This window comes from Ruditapes philippinarum, unplaced genomic scaffold (genome assembly GCF_026571515.1).
Source record: "Ruditapes philippinarum isolate M1 unplaced genomic scaffold, ASM2657151v2 ctg3586_1_1_1_1, whole genome shotgun sequence".
NCBI classification, from domain to species: Eukaryota; Metazoa; Mollusca; class Bivalvia; order Venerida; family Veneridae; genus Ruditapes; species Ruditapes philippinarum.
The window spans coordinates 47547-68804 of record NW_026867210.1 but is presented as its reverse complement, the minus strand read 5'-3'; the positions used below and the strand labels follow the sequence as shown (position 1 = coordinate 68804).

The following is a 21258-nucleotide window of genomic DNA, read 5'->3' as shown; positions in this document are numbered from 1 at the left end:
CTTGACATTCGAGCAATTACCTAGACAAGCATCCTGACCAGGTTTGATGATAATTGAGTCAAAAATGTGACACTAGAGTGTTCACAAGGTTTTTCTATTTTTAGCTCCTGTGACCTAGTATTCCGTCCGAGATAAATAATGTTCAAAACTTATCCAAGCATCGACTAGACAAGCATTCTGACAAAGTTTGATGATTACTGGGTCAAAAATGTGACCAATAGACTGTTCGCAAGGTTTTTCTATTTTTAGCTCCTGTGACCTAGTTTTCCACCCGAGATGACCCATGTTCGAACTCATCCAAACAATTGACTAAACAAGCATCTTGACAAGGTTTCTTAATAATTGGGTCAAAAATGTGACCACTAGAGTGTTCACAAGGTTTTTCTATTTATAGCTCCTGTGACCTAGTTTTTCATCGGAGATAAACCATGTGCAAACTCATCAAAGCAATTATCTAAACAAGCATCCTGACAAAGTTTGATCATGATTAGGTAAAAAATGTGACCACTAGAGTGTTCAAAAGGTTTTCTATTTTTAGCTCCTGTGACCTAGTTTTTCATCAGAGATGACCCATATTTAAACTCTTCTGAGCAATTGACTAGACAAGCATCCACACTAAGTTTGATGGTGATTGGGTAAAAAATGTGACCACTAGAGTGTTCACAAGGTTTTTCTATTTATAGCTCCTGTGACCTAGTTTTTCATCAGAGATGACCCATATTCGAACTCATCTGCGCAATTATCTAAACAAGCATCCTGATAAAGTTTGATGATGATTGAGTCAAAAATGTGACCACTAGAGTGTTCACAAGGTTTTTCTATTTTTAGCTCCTGTGACCTAGTTTTTCATCAGAGATGACCCATGTTCGAACTCATCTAAGCAATTGACTAGACAAGCATTCTGACCAAGTTTGATGATGATTGGTTCAAAAATGTGACCACTAGAGTGTTCACAAGGTTTTTCTATTTATAGCTCCTGTGACCTAGATTTTCATCGGAGATGACCCATGTTCGAACTCATCCAAGCAATTATCTAAACAAGCATTATGACAAAGGTTGATGATATTGGGTCAAAAATGTGACCAGTAGAGTGTTCACAAGGTTTTTCTACTTTTAGCTTCTTTGACCTAGTTTTCCATCCGAAATGACCCAGTTTCGAACTCATCCGAGCAATTGACTAAACAAGCATCCTGACAAAGTTTGATGATGATTGAGTCATAAGTGTGACCACTAGTGTGTTCATAAGCAATTGTGGACGTACGACGGACGACGGACATTCACCGATCCTAATAGCTCACCCTGAGCAAGCTCAGGTGAGCTAAAAACTCTCGTACATTAAACTTATTTTATATATGAATGCAAAATTCAGTGAATTTTACCGGTTTTCTTTCTTTTTTTCTTAAGAAATTATCACATACGACTTAGGAATTGTTCTTTTAATGACATGCAATAACGATTTAATCGCTGTTAATATTTGGCCGTTCATTTTTAGCGGCGTTAAATCGTCACAAAAAACCCCCACGTGTTTGGTACTCGAGAGACGATCTCACATAACCCTCGATCAAACATACCCTACAAACTCAAAATTTTTATATTAAAAATCTCTTAATTTTGTCTCTTGAATACCAATACCGTTGTTAGGTTAGTGCTTACTATTTCCACTTTAACTCATAATCATTTCAAATTTGAATGAAAAATCAAGAAAATTTAAGAAAAAATTAGCTGATTTATAAATTTTTGTTTGTTTTTAGATTGAATTTCCTTTCTTGGTTATGTAAAATAGAGAAATTGTTAAAATTTTGGTAAATTAAAGTGAATAATGCTTTGTAAGTAGACATTATCTCAATAGAAACCCATTGAATATCAGAGATAAATGAAAAATATCAATTGCATAATGCATAGTTTTTATATCGAGAAGATCAACACATTTCAAAATGTTAACATTATGCTGAATTATTTATATATACTATCAAATATAAACAAGTATACCGTTCTAGCCACTTAGAATATTAACAAGTTTAAAATAAAAAACAAATGTACAGAAATTAAACGCCTCCACTGCAATATCTGGCTTTAGTTTAATTCAGACTAGTCCAAACCGAATGTTTTAAAAATTTCTTTCAAATGCTTACATATGAACAGGCGCTTACATTATCAGGGTTATTTATTTAAAGGCTTACAAATGCTATTATTTTATTTTCAAAAAGCTGTTTATTTGTGTGTTTTGTAACAATTTTCACAAAAGTATACATTTTGCAATATAGCAAAAACATCTTGTTATTTTGCCATTAATACAGTAAAAGTAGTGATTAAGTATTTTGTATGGGAACAAAACACAACGTTGATCTTGTTAAATACAGACATAAAAAATAAGTGGCATAAATTCAAGAGGTATTATCTTAAGTTGAAAACATTTTAATAATGTGATGCTTGGAACCATTATAATTGTACATGAATGGATTGTATCTGGCAAAATTGATGCATCTATTGTTTCAAAAGTGTCCTAATCGGACGCCTTTAAATACAAAAGCATAGAGTTATTAAAAAAAACACGTGTTTACGTGACACGACACGCGATTTTCAGAAGAATAATTTGGAGAATCATGTTTAAAAATGTCAAGAAAACCTCAATTAGTTTTGATATCTTCAAAATCATATCTTTTTCAGTGTAAGATAAAGATGCTTTTATAATTTCTGTACCTTGAATAACAGCCATCTTTCATGACATAGTTTTGAAACAATGTATTTATTTGTTTTTAATTTTAGTTGGGAATGCCAAATATATTAGTTTTTGCATTGACTCGTTCTATGCGCATTACATCCTCATTTTAATCGGTATACTTCTAATCAGATAATATCTTTTTCTTGCTTTCTCTTTTCTGATGTCAGAATATTTCTTTCAATGCCGCTTCAAATCTCATTTCCTTTAATAATCTGCCATTAGTTTCTTATAATGGAATGCATTGAACTAGTGGCATAAAACCCTTATCAATAAAGGTGCAGTGTTTTGCAATTTAATAAGTACGTGATCTGAACACAAATGAAGAAATAACAGAGAAGGGATTATGCTAGCAGATAAAACGAACTGAGAGTGAAAAAAACAACATCTTTTTTTCAAAAGAAGTAGGAATAACTAGAAAATTTTGAATACGTTGAGCATGGTTCGAAGTGGATCCATATTGACTAGACAGTAATATTTAATAAGTGAATCTGGCATGTGTCTTTAACGCGCATATAAGTGGTCTAAAAAAGCATATTAAACACAATTTAAAATATAAAATCTTAATATCTATAAACCAAACATAATTTAAGAGTTTCGTAAACTGCTTGACTGTGAAAATTGTAAGAGTCTCACCAGCTTTGTTAAACAATTGTTTGATGTTAAAGTGATTTTCTACAGGTCTTCAAAATATTGCAGATACATATAGTAAATAAAAAACGAAATATCATATCGAAAATATTTTATAACAAGTAATAATAAAGTAATGTTAAAACGTTAGTGTATCTTATTCTATTTACAATTAAATTTAATACCTAATTAAACATTGCGCTATTATTTAGTAATTAAAAGATCAATAAGAAAGAGCTGCGTTCACAGGAAAACATTTCCTGACATACGGTACAATTTCGTTTTCGTGGTCAATGTTGATTATAATGAAATAATTATGAACTCATTCATTAGTTTATCCTCATAGCAAAGCAAAGCCAAAGGGGAATGTATTTCTTCCATAAAAACTTGTAATTAGGTTTTTCTCTTTAGAAAACAGGTAGATATCAATGTAAAACACAAAACTCGACGATTGCGAAAAACTATGAATCCTTCTATTCGGGTCAAATGTTTTGCCTTCAAGTATATTTATTACCTTGTCGTTGTATTACTTTAAACAATTCCATATAATTTAATTGCCTTCACTTTTCGTTTTCAACTGTAACTTTTGTTATATGTAATGAAATGCGTTAGTGCTTGATTTACCAAAAATATATTTTTCCTTACAGAATTAAGAATATTTAAGTTTAAACTTACTAATGGAATGTTGACTGAAAATGAACTAAGAGGTTAAAGCTTTTAGTAATTTATGTTTCAATTTTATGGATCTAATTGAATATCTAAATAGTAGAACATTCTATATTTACAACATTTGCTTCCAGACATTCTGCTTTTAAGCATTTGACTTTGAAACATTGAACAATATCCGGTCACGCACATTTTTAGTTTTACTTTGAAACAATTTATCTGATAGACATCGTTAATATGGAGCTGACACTTAAATCGATACTGAAAATTTTTCAAGACATTTCCTGGAATAATGAATGTTTTTCATAGACAATGAATCACTGATAATTGTGTATACACTTGCATCATTAAGGAGAAAAAACAACAACACCAAAAATAAAAACAAAAAACAAGCAAACAAACAAAACAAAACATCAATTTCATGAGCAGATAACTCAAAGCCAAGTGCACTGATATCTTATTTATTTCAAACAATTATGTTTTGTTATTTCATTCCTAGTTAGCATATAACTTTTAAAACAATTCTTATTAAACCCTTATTTCACCATCCTTCAATATGTCAACGTACTGAATTCTTATTTAAAAGGGCATATCTCGAAGGAAATTCCTAGCATTTTTCATAAGCAACAGTTACTATATAATAAAGAATTTTTCATAAAATTTCATACTGTTTCCTATATTTCGTTTTATGCTTCCAAACACGGATATTGATAAAGCTATAAGTGAGATAAGTAATTGTTTGATTTCCTGACAAATCATGTTCATAATTATTACTGTACAATGATTATATTGTTTAATTTCATTTCGACAATAAACATGTACGCAAAAGGTTTTCCTACATACATGTACACGTTATACATTTGAAATGACAATTTGACAGATCTGTTATTAATGGATACTGCAAAACCGGTTCTAGGAGGAGCGTGAGAGATGTCGCCCTTTACATGATATCGGATATCGTATGAAAACGACTAATTAAATACCAACAATTTTCCTTGCTTTCACTGCCAGAGTGGTTTGCCTTTTCCAAAATTGACAAATATCGAATACACTTCGAGACTTTAGAAACGCTTTAATTCATGTATAAAGATTAGTTCTACTACAGACAAAACAAACAAGTCATTATATTAAATTGAGTCGATTAAATATTTAAGGGTATTTTGAAAAATGATAAATAGATTGCACAAAAAAAGAATTGGTTTAAGAGCCATTTAAGTTGCACGTAGTTCAAAAGCTCGCCTTTTATATCAAATATAAAACTGATTCATTGGTGCCATTAAGTCGAGCTTATAAAAAAGACATTTAAAATCTGTAAAAGATATGTTGTTTCTATTTTCAAGAACCTTAGCCATGTGTTCATAGGGCAAAACATTTTTGTAATGGCAAAATTAAAAAAAGTTACATTCTTGGTTTGTTTTAGCCTGTATATGAACCTAAGTTGTATTTATAATTATAAGTGCAAACTACTGTCTAGGTTCACTATCACAGGCTTAAGCAGGTTCCTCTAGCTAAACAAGAAAATAATAAATAATGGTGAATCTCAGATGTGCACATATCCCGTTGTGCATGGAACTTCATTGTGACACCGTGTAAGGTAGCATGTTGTGTCCAAGTAAGTTATGTAGTTTACGTAACACAGACATTTGCTAAAAGACAAGCTCCAAATGCAAGCAACGTATCCTAACGATAATTATTACCTGTTCAAATATGAATGCTGAAACCATCCGACAATAAGAAGTTAAGATTAAAGGAAATACAATATCAAAACATAATAATATCCTGTTGAACGATATTCAGGTGTCAAAATTTTGGAGTAAAGTCAAGCAAGGCTTCAAATTCTCCTTTGTCAGTTTCCCGCGGTGTATTTTGGACGCGGAAGCCTGTCGCTTTGACCACACCATTATCAAGCATTGATTCAAGAATTGAAGAATATTGTGTGTTTAATAGTGCTTTAATACAAGAAGTATCTTTGAGTCGGCAGAGATGCGTTGCATGAGTTGCTTCAAAATGTTTCACAAAGTACCGATATTGATTTTCTCATTCTTTGAAAAGTATTGTGTCATATTTCAGTTTAGAATACATAGAATGATAGCATTTGTTAGAGAAACAAAGCCCCTTTCATAAACTTTTATTTTGTCAAATGTTGCAATAATGACATTTTTGTTGTTATTTTTGAGTGGAAATATGTTTTTTCAAAGACAACGTATACAATTTATTTATATATACTGCAATTCCATCTACACCATAATAATGGCAATTTATTAAAAAGGTCTTACAAAAGTTTTTCAATTTCAAAGCAGTTCATAAGCAGTTAAAAAAGATTGAACAAATATTTCAACTTGTTTTCATGCATTCATTTTCATTAAAAGAAGTAGAGTTAAAGTTAACTGGTTCATAATAGAAGGCCTGTAATACAATTAATAATAGCATTGCAAGTATATAGTATCATACATATCAATTAATCTGGAAATAAATACATTTATGAACAGCCAGTGAGGAATAACAAACTTAAAAATTGTGTTTAATGGCCATACCATACTATAAGGTACGACATCTTTTTATTATTTTACCAAACGAAATAAAACATGTGCAAATAATAGTACATACATCAATTTTATGCAAATTAATACAATGTAGAAAATACACAGTCATGTAGAAATATCAATAAATTGAATTCTACCATAAAGTAAGAAATGTGAGGGTTTCGTAAGAATAACTTACATATTATCATTACAATTGTTACCAAAAAGTACTGCATATATGCAAAAGTATATACATGTATTGGATTTCTTTCTATAACATGACATCTTCTATATAGTTTTAAAAACAATCAATGAAATATGTGGGTTACAATGAGACCCTTAAACTTTTTGTTGTTGTGAAGAGGGTAAAAAAAGGGTTATTATCCGTTTAGCCATTTCTACGGATGCTAAAACCCATACCTTCTGTTGCGGCTCATAAAATTCACTGAAGCTATTCGGCATAGCTTATATTTATGAACAGCCATGTGAGGAATAACAAACTATCAAATTGTGTTTAATGACCATACCATACTATAAGGTATGGCACCTATTTATTATTTTACCAAACACTACTTAGACAATTGCAAAGAATAGTACATACGAATTAATACAAGTTAATACAATGTAGAAAATACACATGTAGAAATATTAATGAATTTAATTCAACTATAATAGTAAGAAATGTGAGGGTTTCGTGAGAAAAACGTCATAAAAGCTAGAATAAGGCTAGATTTTCCCCGCATATCACTACATAGGAGAGAAGACCAGGGTTAATGATCTTGACAAGCCTAACCAATAAAGGCCTCCTTCTACAGAGAGTTCTAGAGAGTATAATTTTGTAAATATCTGGCAAATCAATCTATCTAAAGCAATACAAAATCTATGTACAGAATAAACATAATAAGTCACTTTTTCACAATAAAGACCTTGAAAGGTATGTACACATGTCTACTTTAACTTAGAAGCACAATGATTTGTCCTCGTCTGTCCAACATTTTTTACTTCCTCTTTTTTGGGAAGTTTTTTTTTTTTTAACTAGTCTTGCATTTCTTGATGTAAGATCCTCACTTATCACATGCCCATAATTCATAAATTTCTTCCTGGTCGCAATGACCTTGAGTTTATGTGACATGTTTATACATGTGCAAATAACAGACCTATTGCAGTCGGCATTCTGTGTGCAATATCGATGTTGATAAAGCCAATAAAGGACATGTTCAAGTTTAATGTTTTATCTTCTAATAAATAAATTGAAAACACATTAGACGCCCGCCTAGAGGGACTTGTCAGTGAAGACCTTGTTGCTTGAAAACACTGACAAGAAGACATAAGTGAAGATCAAGGCGATCTGGATAAAGTATATGAGCAATCAATGTCAGTGCAAAATTAAAGACATATCAGGCCTAATTAAAGGCAATTACTAAAAAATCTCTTTTCAAATGTAAAATAAACATATTTTTAATACACATTAAATTTTTTTAAACGTTTTGAACTACACACTACAACAAAACACATTATGATTACATAGTGATATTAAAACAACTGGAGTTTTTTTTAAAGAAAGAACGACAATAACTTGACAAGTAATTGGAATCGCAGCTTCCCAACATAGTTTATACATTCACTTATTCATATTAGGCATCATTCACTTATTCAAATTAGATATATTCAGGAAGATTTACTAGATTTCAATATTTTTTTACAATAGAAGTTATTTACCCAAAGATGAGCAAAGTACTATATCTTTAAAAACCTCACATGGAGATAAATATCTTAAAAAATCAGAAAGACATATGAAGGTTGAAACACCAAAGGTACTCGTAATAAAGGATATTGAAAAATCTTTTAAAAAGGGACAAGGATAAAAGAAAGAAAAACTAGAAATGTGTCTACAGGACGCGGGCGTCCCCCACACTCCACTGTTTTGTCAATCTTATGACTCTATGTCAAATATTTGTTCAAATATTTTTTCTTAATCATGGCAATAACTCTAGAAATACTAAATATATCCATACAAAAATACCCAGGTGCACAACTACACATGCTGATCAACATTCCTGTAAAGTTTCATGACTCTAGGTCAAAAACTTTTTGAGCTACGTGCGACACAAAATGCGAACGGACGGACGGAAGGACGGACGCACACGGACAAGGGTAAATCTGCATCCCCCCCCCTAAAGTGAGGGCACAAAAAAACCACAATAGAGTTAAGTGCAATGAACTTCACATGAATGGACTTGTGCATAATACCAGGAGAAATATAATTCTCAAAACTAATGAAGATTTGTCAATATTGCTAGTTCCAGAAAGCATTATTTGCAAAGATATTACCTAATTTACATTTCATCGTATTCTTTGGTGTTTGAAAATTGTTTTAGAAGCATAAATTATATACATATATAAAATAACACTTAAGTGTGGTTGTAACCTCAGTTACAACATACATGATCTTTAATTGTTAACACTTTGGTACTCCACGTAATAGAAAGAGCATCGAAACACGAGGCTATCTGAATTGTACGAGGGGCGTAGCCCCCGGATATTAATCAGATTGCCATTTGATGTTCTTTCTCTTTTGTATCATAGTTAAACATAAAAACACGTTCCCCGTTTCACAATATGAAACCCAAGCAAAAAGAAACCAATGAACCAGCGTCTGAATATGATATTTCTGTCGCTTGTCTTTGCTCTGCCGTCACAATAAGTAAAAATGAACCAATCAATGGGCAACTGGAGTTCGGGTAACTTATACCTGCACTCTAGTTAACGCACTGTGCATGTATATGTAAACGATTTAACTCTGACACATTTTCAAAGGAAAGGTCCTCAAAATTTGATACAAATGTTGTATAGCGTTTATTCGGGTCTATCGTATAACACCAGGGTTCGTTGCCTTCATAATCAGGATTACGACAATTGTTTTCGGCAGCAGTAAAACTTGCATCTGGGAAATCATTTGATAACTACTTGGGTGTGTCGGGGGGCTGCGTCCTGTGAACGTTGTCTTTGCCTTGTTGATTTTTAGTCTTGTTTTTTGAGTCCATAGGATGACTATGTGGACTTTGTTCGTCCCATCTTTGACATTTTTTACCGTTCCATGTAGTGTTTTTTGTACCATCGTTCAAGTGTGAGGACCCCGGATTATAGCACCCGCTATTTGCTGAAACAAATCAAAAGCATAGGTAATATTTCAGTTACAAATATCTGTTGATGATATGACCCAGTTTGCATAGTTTTAAGCGAATAAAAACCGAGTTTCAAGATGATGGTTATTTTGCTTGCAAATATTCATAAGTGCTTAGCCATATAAGCTGTAAATATCTTTATATTATAAGAGCAAATTTACAATATTACATCGATTTTTGTATTAGAATGAATATCGAAATTAAAATGTGTTAACTTGGGGGTTTTAATACACAATTCCAGATGTAGATTTGAATTTTGATTTCAATTGACCTATATTTCAATATAAATCCGATCTTTCATTAATAGTTATAAATATTATTAGTCCTCTTTATTTTGTGCTTTTATACTCAGTGGTGCGATAAAGGGCCGTGAAGGCCCTCTTGTCTTTAAATATATACTAGTCAACTTTTGCTATGCACCATAATTATGTTTGAGTGTGAATAGTTTTTGGCATACTTATTGTTAACGCCATACGAAAGGTTTTTTGATGTTGATTTACTGTTTTATCAATTCAGCTGAAGGACGAATTTAACCCTGTAAATGTGTTTTACACTGATTTTGTGCTAGAAAAGAGAATAACCCCCTCTTTGAAGATTTAAGAACATGCAGCGTGATTTCCAAACTTGTTAAATTGGATTTTTTTTGTTTCCACGTTTAGGATTATACCGTGTACGGACTATCAATGACAGCTTGACAGCGCCTTCTCATATTCCCTTTTAGATTTCTGGTTGTTCTAACGGGTATGACTACCCATTCTTGGACATTCATGGCTCCAAGCTCCTGGATGGTTCTAACATGCAGCTCCTTCCACATGTGTTCTATTGATTTTAAGTCAGCTAAGCGAGCTGGCCAGTCCATGAGCTCAATAGACTCCCATTCTCGGTAGTCCTGGACCACCCTGGCCCTATGAGGGCGAGCATTATCGTCCATTACAATAAACTGATCGCCGACTGCCCCAGCATACAACCTAACCTGGTTGTCTTTGATGTCGTCTATGTTTCACTAACCTGTCAGGGTGCCTCTATTTAGCACAACCAGGTTGGTTTGTCCATCCCAGGTGATGCATCCCCACACCATAACTGACCACCTCCGTAGCGATTATGCTCAGCAATATTTGAGCCTGAAAACGTTCACCTCGTCTTCTCCAGACTCTTGCAAGCCTGTGAAGTCTAGACAGAACTTAGACCCATCAGTGAACAGAACCTGTCTCAAGTGTTGCATGGTCAACCATGTATGATCCATGGTCCACTCTTAACGGGCCTAGCGATGTCGTCGCGTCAAGGGGATACGAATGCAAGGTCCATTTCAAAGAGACGTTGCTATCGAAAACCTTGTACGACCAAAAACCGATGCTGAGCTGGTGATTTGACCCTTTGTCAACCTCCAGCATGCCTCCTAGCGGGTGTACCATGTATACGGTATCTCTCCGATGCTCTGGTGATGACTGTGATGTACAAAAGACATGTAATTGTACACCCCATCAAAACATGAAAATATTGGAATGCATGCTTTCCATGCTACCTAGACGAGTTGTAACGGATTAGCCAACACGGATTCATATTAGTGGACTATCTCGAAACATTGCTGAATCAAATTTTAAAAAATTGGAAAAGAAATCTGATTTATATTTGTGACAATATAAAAATTAACTTATGGTGCTTCGCAAAAGTCGAGTATTATAGTAAACACTAAAAAAAATCTTTGATTCAGCGAATAAATACATTCTCATTCTGTTCCTATTCTATGTTCTATATTGTGGTGGCATAGCATTTTCTTACAAATACAATCTTGTTTTACAATACAACTGCGCTGCAGAAGTAATCTTTTTTGTTAACACTTTTAACATGTGTATGTCAAAAGAAAGCAATACATATACAATTATTGTATACAACCATACAGTCACTGTGTACGTAAGTGTCATGTTTGCTATGATGTTTCAAATGTAAGTCTAGTTAGCAAAATGTTATCATTTACTTTTTTTCAGTTCATTGATATTGTTAATAAAATCAAGCCTTATTTTCAATACAATGTTTATGTGATCGTTGATATCACTGTTTAATATTGTGATGTATAAAACATTTAACAGGACCCTTGATTGAAAATAAACGTAATTCTGTTATATTCTATCTTTATTGAACAAAAGCTGTAGAAACGCCGATTCCAATATAATATAGTTACGTCACGTGACGCAACATGATCATATAACCATTTAAGAAAATGCAGCCAGAACTTGTATTATTTTAATCAATTTCAACAATTCTAACTTAATCATTTATTCTTTAACCAGTGTACGTAGTTCCATAATCTGAGCACGATAAACAGAAGTTTCTTTATATTTATTTTAAGTACGGAACAGTCCATCTTAATACTTGATAGGTAAATGAAATATTGCACGTAATATTGCACGTCTTAATGATTGTATGTTATAAGTGTAAAAGTAAGTAATAAATGTCACAATAGCTCAATCGGTAGAGCACTTAGTTAAGAAGGAACCTACTCATAACAGGCTTCAAAAATTTATTATCATTATTCAATGTAATAATTTGGTCAATAACTTGCAGTTTAACTATGTTTACCTGAGTTAATATTTTAAATGGACTATGCTTGTATTTTTAGAACAGACGAAAGTTCTGTTTATCGTGCTCGGACTATAACAATTAAATTTATTTACATTGATATTTTTGAATAGTTAAAATAAACATATTTTACGTTTTGGGCAGGATGTACACTTTGGTACTGCACATGTTGTTAAGCGTTCATCCGGGTCCATCGTATAACACCAGGGTTCGTTGCCATCATAATCAGGATTACGACAATAGTTTTCGGCAGCAGTTAAATTTGCATCCGGGAAATCACGTAAAAGGCTCATAGAATGGTTATGTGGACTTTGCTCGTCCCACCTTTGACATTTTTTACCGTTCAATGTAGTGTTTTTGGTACCTTTGTACAAATATGATGACTCCGGGCAATAACATCCGATATTTACTAAAACAGATAATTGTTATATTATGATTTTTAAATGTTATTTCTGGGACGTGATAAAAAAGTGCAAGCAATTAACGGCCGGCTAGATAAGCGTTCTTATGTTTGCGATCAGTATGCAAGATTGTGAACATATATAACCAGAGGGTTATATAGTATAAAGACGTTTATACCCAGCCAACTATCATGCATAGTATACTAAATTACGATTATCTAATTTAAATCGACGCTACAAATATGTGTTATAATTAAGTTGTATATTAAAAGCAAAAAAGATTTTTGACTGAATATATGGCCGCCAGACGAGGGTTATATATTGCAAACAACCGTTTATATGCGGCCATATAAAATGCCAAACATAACATATTTATATCAAAATCAACAATATAACAAGCATCTTTGTTCAAGAAAAAAAGTTGAGATTTCTTAATAAATTGACAGCCGCCGTGTATATAAAATTATATAAAAGTCACGATTATTCAATGTAAAGCGACGTTACAAACATGCAGTTTTATAAAATTCAATAGAACTGCTTTTTACACGTGAAAGCCATAGTATATATTCAAATAAAGGGACGCATGACGTAAAAAATATTTCTATAAATACCAGTAGAGTTATTAAACAGTGAAATTTTGCAGAGAAAATAAAGCTTAAGACAAATTACGAATTGGGGAACACGTAGCATCGGTGTTCGTCCAAACACCATTGTTGCACGTCCTCGTGCTGTGAACGGAAGTGATTTCATAGTCTTCTATACATGTATACACTGCAATAGATCCATATGTGCTTGTTGGTGCTGTCACATACCCGTTTGGTATATTGTCCAATTTACCACAATCTTAAAAATAAAAAAAATGAGGATAGTTGTTTCGTAAACGTTTTTACCATTTTACACACACACATATATAAATACATTGTACTAACATGAATGCCGTAACCTGTCCAAATGTTTATTGTTAATATTTTCACATAACATACATACAACTTACAGTACTTCAAAAATCACATAAGTCTATAATTGTATAAAAGTATGTTTTAATTTATACAACTTTTAAATTCCAAAATGTAAGAAGAATCTACATATAATATTGCAGTTTACTGCATAAAATGCTCCAGACAGAGAACTGATCAATTAAACAAATTATGAATCATTTTTGTTATTATCATAATGCCATAATATTCAGATGAATAATATGACCTAAGCTGTATCATGAACCACAAAGTTGCTTTTACATGTTTCCTTATTTTAAGTTGATAATACAATAATTTTAAGTGTGTTTATTTGGTTATTCACCCTCGCCACCGAAATGAACCGTATAGGCGAGCATTATAACTTTAATTGTTTTGAAACCTTTATTTATAATGCGTCAGTCTTGAATGATATCTTTTAAAATGTCCACTATTGCATTACTCTGTGATGTATTGATATCGCATTGCAAAAGCTTTAAACAATCACGTAATTTAATTCTATTTTTTTTGAGAACAAGAAGCAACAAAAAAGGAACTTCCATGATTATGTGTAACGTTCATATGATATGAAGAAAATAAATCAGATAATAGATAAAAACCAATATTACTGAAATTTACTGTCAGTTGAGAACAATAATAGAACAGTAAAGTAAATGTACAGAGTAAATAATTTACTGGACAAGCCAGCGATCTAATCTGTAAAAAGCGTTAAGCCTGATTTGTTACTTTTCAGTTCATTTGTTTTACATGAATAAATAATAAATTCCATTTTGAATTAGACTTTTGTTCATGCTTTGATTGTTCCCTACTGAAGCTAAATGTATTTGAAATTCATAATTATTATGTTATAGATCATCCGAGTAATGATTTTAATTAAAACATATCTTAATTAGTTCAATGATCAACATTTTTTTGTCCAATCACATTGTACTATATTTCAAATTTCTGCTTAGTCTAACTTTGGTTAATGTGTACTTACTAAATAAAATTTACTTAATCAGTCATCTAACCAGTCTAATAATGCTTTATATTAGGGAGGGTTTGCACTTTGAATTGTAAAATATTTAGTTAGGCGGAATTTCAACTCAACACTTTGGCTTCAAAACAATGCCAACGTAAAAAAATAGGCAAGGTCAGGTGTTTCTAAATGTGAGGATACAATCAAATGTCTGTTATAAATTGCTGACTGTTTTAAACTTTATTTTTAAAGTAACCAAAACATTATTTTCTTTCAGTTGATAGGAATGAACTGCATTAACAATCCTTGATATTAAGAATACAATGATTACATTTTTTGACTGGAAAACTCATTGTAAATGGACTCTCTCCACCTGTTCACAGAAAAATAAAAAGAGTGAACTATTTTTCAAATAAGCAAATCAATAGGGATTTTAAATGTGAGTAAATAACTTGGAGCTTATAACGAATTTGGATCAATTAATAATTTCTAATGACTGTATTTTTCTCACATTTTCCATTTATCTTAGAAGGATGTAGACATTTCATTAACTCCATTGTTTTTACCTAATTCCATCATTTTCCTCGCTGTTTTTTCACATATTTTATAGAAACACGATAGTCTTACTGTAGATAAAGGTATATATTCTGTGGCATTTCAGTTAAAAATGTGCCTGATTTGTATGTTGAAAGGGCCATTTATTTAGCTTATCTAAATGTCACGGGGGAGGAAGTGTTACACGAAGGATGGAGTTCTTATGATAACTTGTTTGGAGTTCTTATGATAACTGTCTCGGAGTTCCTGGAAAACGTTACGGATTTCTATGGAAAACCTTTCAATAGACTTGGAGGAAACACATGAAAAATGGTAAGTTTTGCCTTTAAATGGGGAGTTTGAGGTGCTAAATTAAACCTTGATAATTAAGCTAGCCCTACATATTGTATTATGTTTCAGAAAAACCTTTTAGACCATTTTTCATCGCCTTTTTTAAAATAATCTGGTAGTTTTGAGTAAAATTTCCAAATAACTTGCTCATTTGTACATATTAACATTTTCATTTGTGACCTTCTTTATTGTTTTACCTAATTACCTAAATATAATGGAGATTTGCAAACATATAGCCCAGGTTAATGAATTTATACCCGATTTTTCAAATGTCACGGAGTTCTTGTGATAACTCAAAATATGTTCCAGAGTTCTTATGATAACTTTTGTTACTGCCAGTGTGTTTCTTGACTTAATTACGGCACGTTTAAGCGTATTTTATTTGTCAATAAGTGTGTAAATCATTAAGGAGCATAGTACGCTTATCATTTGCACAAATATTTGGTTATATAACGTTGGTTTAGAGTGTATTTCATTTCAAGAGATATTTTTCTCACCTCCGTTTCTTGTGTTTGTTTGGGTTTTTATGTGTTTCTTTGTTTTTTGTTGCTGTCTTTTTGTATTTTTTATTTATTGGAATGACTTTAAACATACTTGATGTAGAGCATTGACTTAGAGGATAAAAATGCGCTTTGAATTTAATACTCAAGCATGATTTCCTCATGTACATATTATTCCTGGCAGTTTTAGAGAACATTAAGTAACTATGCTATCGCAGTATCGGTCTGCGGAATTAAAATATATGTAAATGGTTTGTAGCAAAATAGGAATTAATATGCACTACCTTTATCAAAATTTAATGAGGTGGGTGTCATCTTTAGGTATTCAACGGATATTTTACTTTCTAAAAGGTATCATTTTTGTCATAGAAATGTATAAAGTTCTATGACAATACAAAGAAAGTAAGTCTTTGATAAGATATGTGAGTCACCGTTAGCTTCATGCCGTTTATCGACCATGTTCCTTTCTCTATTTAATCCAAAGTAGCATCACGTGACGTACATAAATCTCCATATTTCGGAAAATTATTGCATACATTTTTCCTACAAAAGTTGAAGTCCTACGGGCATTCCACCTATATAATCCTAGTTGTGGAAACTTTGCAACAACTTTTGCTGTAATTGATATCAAAAATAAATCGTTCGAACCCGTAGGGCACGTGCAAATCTGTAGTAGAGATCGGTAGTGATCGGTTGATTTTTTTATATATAAAAAGATCATACATTTCGGGTGCACGGGTGTTAAGGATATCCCGGTTATATACTTGTTGTTAATGATATAAAATGATACAAATTACTTTTCCACTTCTTGCTTGAGGAAAGCCTAAATATGAGCCGTGTCACGACAAAACCAACATAATGGGTTTGTGACCAGCATGGATCCAGACCAGCCTGTGCATTTACGCAGTCTGATCAGGATCCATGCTGTTCGCTATCAGTTTCTCTACTTGTAATAGAGTTGGTAAGCGAAAGCATGGATCCTGATCAGACTGTGCGGAGGCGCAGGCTGGTCTGGATCAATGCTGGTCGCAAACGCACTGTGTTGGTTTTGTCATGGCGCGGCTCATATATATTGTCTCCTTAAGAAAGTCGGTTGCTTTAAACATGTAACTGAGAAATAAGTGTAAGTTTTTAACAATTTTTGCTTGGCGGCTTAAGACATGTTACTGCTAAATACAGGGGACCGCTGATACAGGTTTTTTCTGAAGATAGCTTATCACCTGCTTATCCTTTGTAGACTGTACACCAAAACAGTTTCAAATAAAAGATTTGGGGTTATTTACCGATAATTTATTTTTTAGAAGTGCAAACTGTTGGCTGCTGTATGTTTCATTATACACTTGTATGCAACTTTTATAACTTTGGAAGAATTAAGTGATTGCTTACAATATCCTTCATCATATAAGTTAAGATTATGTTGTTTTTTTCAGGAACGATAAACTCATGAAAGTTAAATCTAACAAGGAGAGATAACTTCTTTTTACATTTAAGGAAAATTACCCTTATTACAGACTGTACTTAGCACAAAAGGCTAATGAATACGCTAAGATTATCTTGTTTTTTTTGTGTTAATAGTAATAATCTCGCTCTCTACGCAAAGTTATGGTAACGTTTCAGTGCCTATTTTAGAATTGTTCTCTCTGGAGGATTATGATATATTCATGTATATAATGGTGATTTTTAAAATAATGTTATTGATAATATATTAGCTTTTTTTTGTATAAATACCGCTGAATGACTGGTATGCACATACATGAACAACGAATGTAGCTTTAAAACTAAAAACGAAAAAAGTTAAAAATTATTCATTCATTTTTTTGACAAGGATTATCCGACAGTGAGTTCGAGCTACGACGGAAGGGGTTCGACATATCCGAATTGGAGTGAACGATGTTTAACTGTAGATAGGTTTAACATTAAAACATAAAAGAGACACACAATTACTTTATGTACATATTGAAAACTTTATGAAAAAAGAATCTGCCGTGCTTGTTAAATGATTCAGTCTCGATGTATTTATTTTTCAGGAGATGATACACGTGTCTTTCCAAGACGAAACGGAAATGTCGATGAACCTATCCGTTGAAAGTATTGATGATAATAACAATGCAACAGGTCTCAACATGGATGATCCACTAACAAGTACACCAAAGTCAAACCGCCGTCCAATGTCCGTTGAAGAGAGTTTTATGCCCGTAGAAGAAACTCTAATGTCAGCTGGAGAAAGTCAGATGCCAGCTGAAGATGATCTTATATTGACTGATGAAGGTCTAGTGACAGCTGAAGAAAGTATAATGTCAGCTCAAGAAAGTATAATGTCGTCTGAAGAAGGTCTGGTGACAGTAGAAGGTCTGTTGTCTACTAGTGAGTGTCTTATGTCAGCCGAGGAAGGTGTAATGCCTGTTGTTGAAAATGTAATGCCTCACGGGTCAAGGAATGTAGAGGAATGTTTAATGCCTGTCGCCATGGTTACCGAAGACACATCCTATTCTACTAATTTGTTGAAGTGTAAGATTTGCAACTTCCAGACCAAATTTAAGGGAAATTTGTCGCGGCATGTTACAAGGAAACATGCTCTTAAAAGATTCAGTTGTGACATTTGTAACAAGTCGTTTGGATACAATTATATCCTCTCTGAACACCGAAGATCATCTCACCAGGAGGAACGTTTTCTCTGTGAATATTGTTCTAAACCGTTCTTAACACGCAGCGGACTAATATGTCATAAAAAGTTACACCATGCCCAATCACCTTACAATTGCCCGATATGCGATAAACAGATTTTAAAGAAAGCACATTTTGATGGACATATGAATAGCCACAAGAATGAAGCGAAATATGAATGTACAACTTGCAAGAAGCGTTTTTTCTACAAAACAAGTTTAGATAAACATATGAAATCTTGCTCGGGCATTTCAGACAGATATACATGTTTGATTTGTTCAAAGGTGTTCAGGTGTCCATCATCCTTAAAGGACCATACTCAGGCTGTCCATGAAAAGATTGATTTTCAGTGTCCATGTGGGAAGACATACAAGTGGCGTACAGCCTTAGCAAGGCACCAAAAGAAATGTGCAAAACGTTAAATTGTTATTTTGCTCCTTCTCCGCGTTATAATTCTAAGTTTCTTCACAGTTATTTTTATCGTTTTTATGTTTACCATGTTTACCAATGGGGGCGACGAGGTATCACTATGGGACAGTTGCATAGTTCTTAAGTAAAAATATGCTACCATGAAAAAATAAACACTAACACTGAAACATTTTCTTTGAAGATTTCATTCTGCGTTGACATTTCACGGGTCATTCAGTAAGACGTGTATTAAAGTAAAAGATTAAACAATAAATGTAAAATCCTTACATTGAACATGTCGAATTTGAGAAAATTATAATTCTTATTAATGTTTGTTTTTCATATTGATCCTGTTGTAAATTGTGTGATATTTTCGTTTGTATTGTTGCAATCAGTAATTAGGGCTCTATACATGATATTATGTATTTATTATACTAATCAATAATTCTTGTATTTTATTGTGATCTGTCAAGAAGTGCAGTTATCACAATTATTTGTATTGATAATTAGGATTTGTTTTAGTTTTAACTGAATCATAAACTAAAATCATGTTATGCTTAATTCATTTGGCGATAGAGATTGGTTTACGTTTGCTAAGGTTAGATAAAAATCTTTGTACATTTACAAATTATTGTAATTAATATAAGCGAGCATCTTGATAATACCTGAAATATTTGCGAATGTCAACATTCTGAATAAAACTGTTCTTTTATTTTCAGTTTGTTTTTCAATTAAACTTTTGTTTACACGCATGGAGGAATTTTAATGAAAATCAGTAGAAATGTTTATCACTATGAGAATATGTATCATGTGCATGAACTAGGTTTCGAGGTTAAAGTCACACTGAGAGGTTATTGAAATAACTGTTTATGCACAGTTTTGGTTGGTGTATTTACTCTTTTTATTTTTTGTATAGGGCTTTCTGTAGTATTTTTGGTAAGTACGTGTAGCATCCCACTTTCTTCCTGATAGGATATTCTGGATTCGTCCTGTCCAATGTCTTCTCCAGATATACTGAATGTTCGAGTTTTAATTTTGCCACAAGGCCTCATTGTTGCAAACGCAACTTTTCTTTTAGGGTGCATATGATATGACGAACTGTTTCGAACGGTGTCAGGAACCGTTTGTGGCAGTATTTGCATCTGACAGCCGAATCCTGAAAAAATGACAGTTATCTAAAAATTTACGTGACAAAATTACTTACACACCAAGCTATATACCGCATATTAACTTAACGTTGTCATCATATTAACGATACTGTATGTATGTCTATTATGCGAAGAAATATTGCCTTCACAAGAAAAATGTAGTTGCTGTAAATTCAGCGTTAACATTTCAAAGGAAATTTATGACATAAAACTAAAGTTGACGAACAGGATACAAAGAAACATTTAGTGCATTCGTTCTGTTTCATAATGTCAATATGAATTCGCAAAAATATCTAAAACACGCTCAAAACTAACATTATATAACCAATTTTTGTGTTAAGGCTGAGCGTATTACGTTTTCTGATGATTTACACACTTATTGACAAATAAAATACGCTTAAACGTGTCGTAATTAAGCCAAGAAACACACTGGCAGTAACAAAAGTTATCATAAGAACTCCGGAACATATTTTGAGTTATCACAAGAACTCCGTGACATTTGAAAAATCGGGTATAAATTCATTAACCTGGGCTATATGTTTGCAAATCTCCATTACATTTAGGTAATTAGGTAAAACAATAAAGAAGGTCACAAATGAAAATGTTAATATGTACAAATGAGCAAGTTATTTGGAAATTTTACTCAAAACTACCAGATTGTTTTAAAAAAGGCGATGAAAAATGGTCTAAAAGGGTTTTCTGAAACATAATACAATATGTAGGGCTAGCTTAAATATCAAGGTTTAATTTAGCACCTCAAACTCCCCATTTAAAGGCAAAACTTACCATTTTTCATGTGTTTCCTCCAAGTCTATTGAAAGGTTTTCCATAGAAATCCGTAACGTTTTCCAGGAACTCCGAGACAGTTATCATAAGAACTCCAAACAAGTTATCATAAGAACTCCATCTTTCGTGTAACACTTCCTCCCCCGTGAATGTGACATGTTAGAAACTTGACAAGGTGTAGACATCTTGTAGAGCGAAAGGGCGGAACTATCGGTGATTTAGAGAAATACCTTGA

The 21258-nt window shown here is 32.6% G+C and overlaps 1 protein-coding gene across 1 annotated transcript; it reads left to right on the top strand.

Annotated features, from left to right (window-relative positions):
- The first annotated feature begins 15356 nt into the window (after positions 1 to 15356).
- On the top strand, positions 15357 to 19307 carry LOC132735311 (zinc finger and SCAN domain-containing protein 12-like). The gene is made up of 2 exons (XM_060722253.1): positions 15357 to 15499; positions 18045 to 19307. The coding sequence occupies exons 1-2, from the start codon at positions 15497 to 15499 to the stop codon at positions 19101 to 19103; spliced, it is 1062 nt and encodes a 353-aa protein (XP_060578236.1). The 5' UTR covers positions 15357 to 15496; the 3' UTR covers positions 19104 to 19307.
- Positions 19308 to 21258: the final 1951 nt, after the last annotated feature.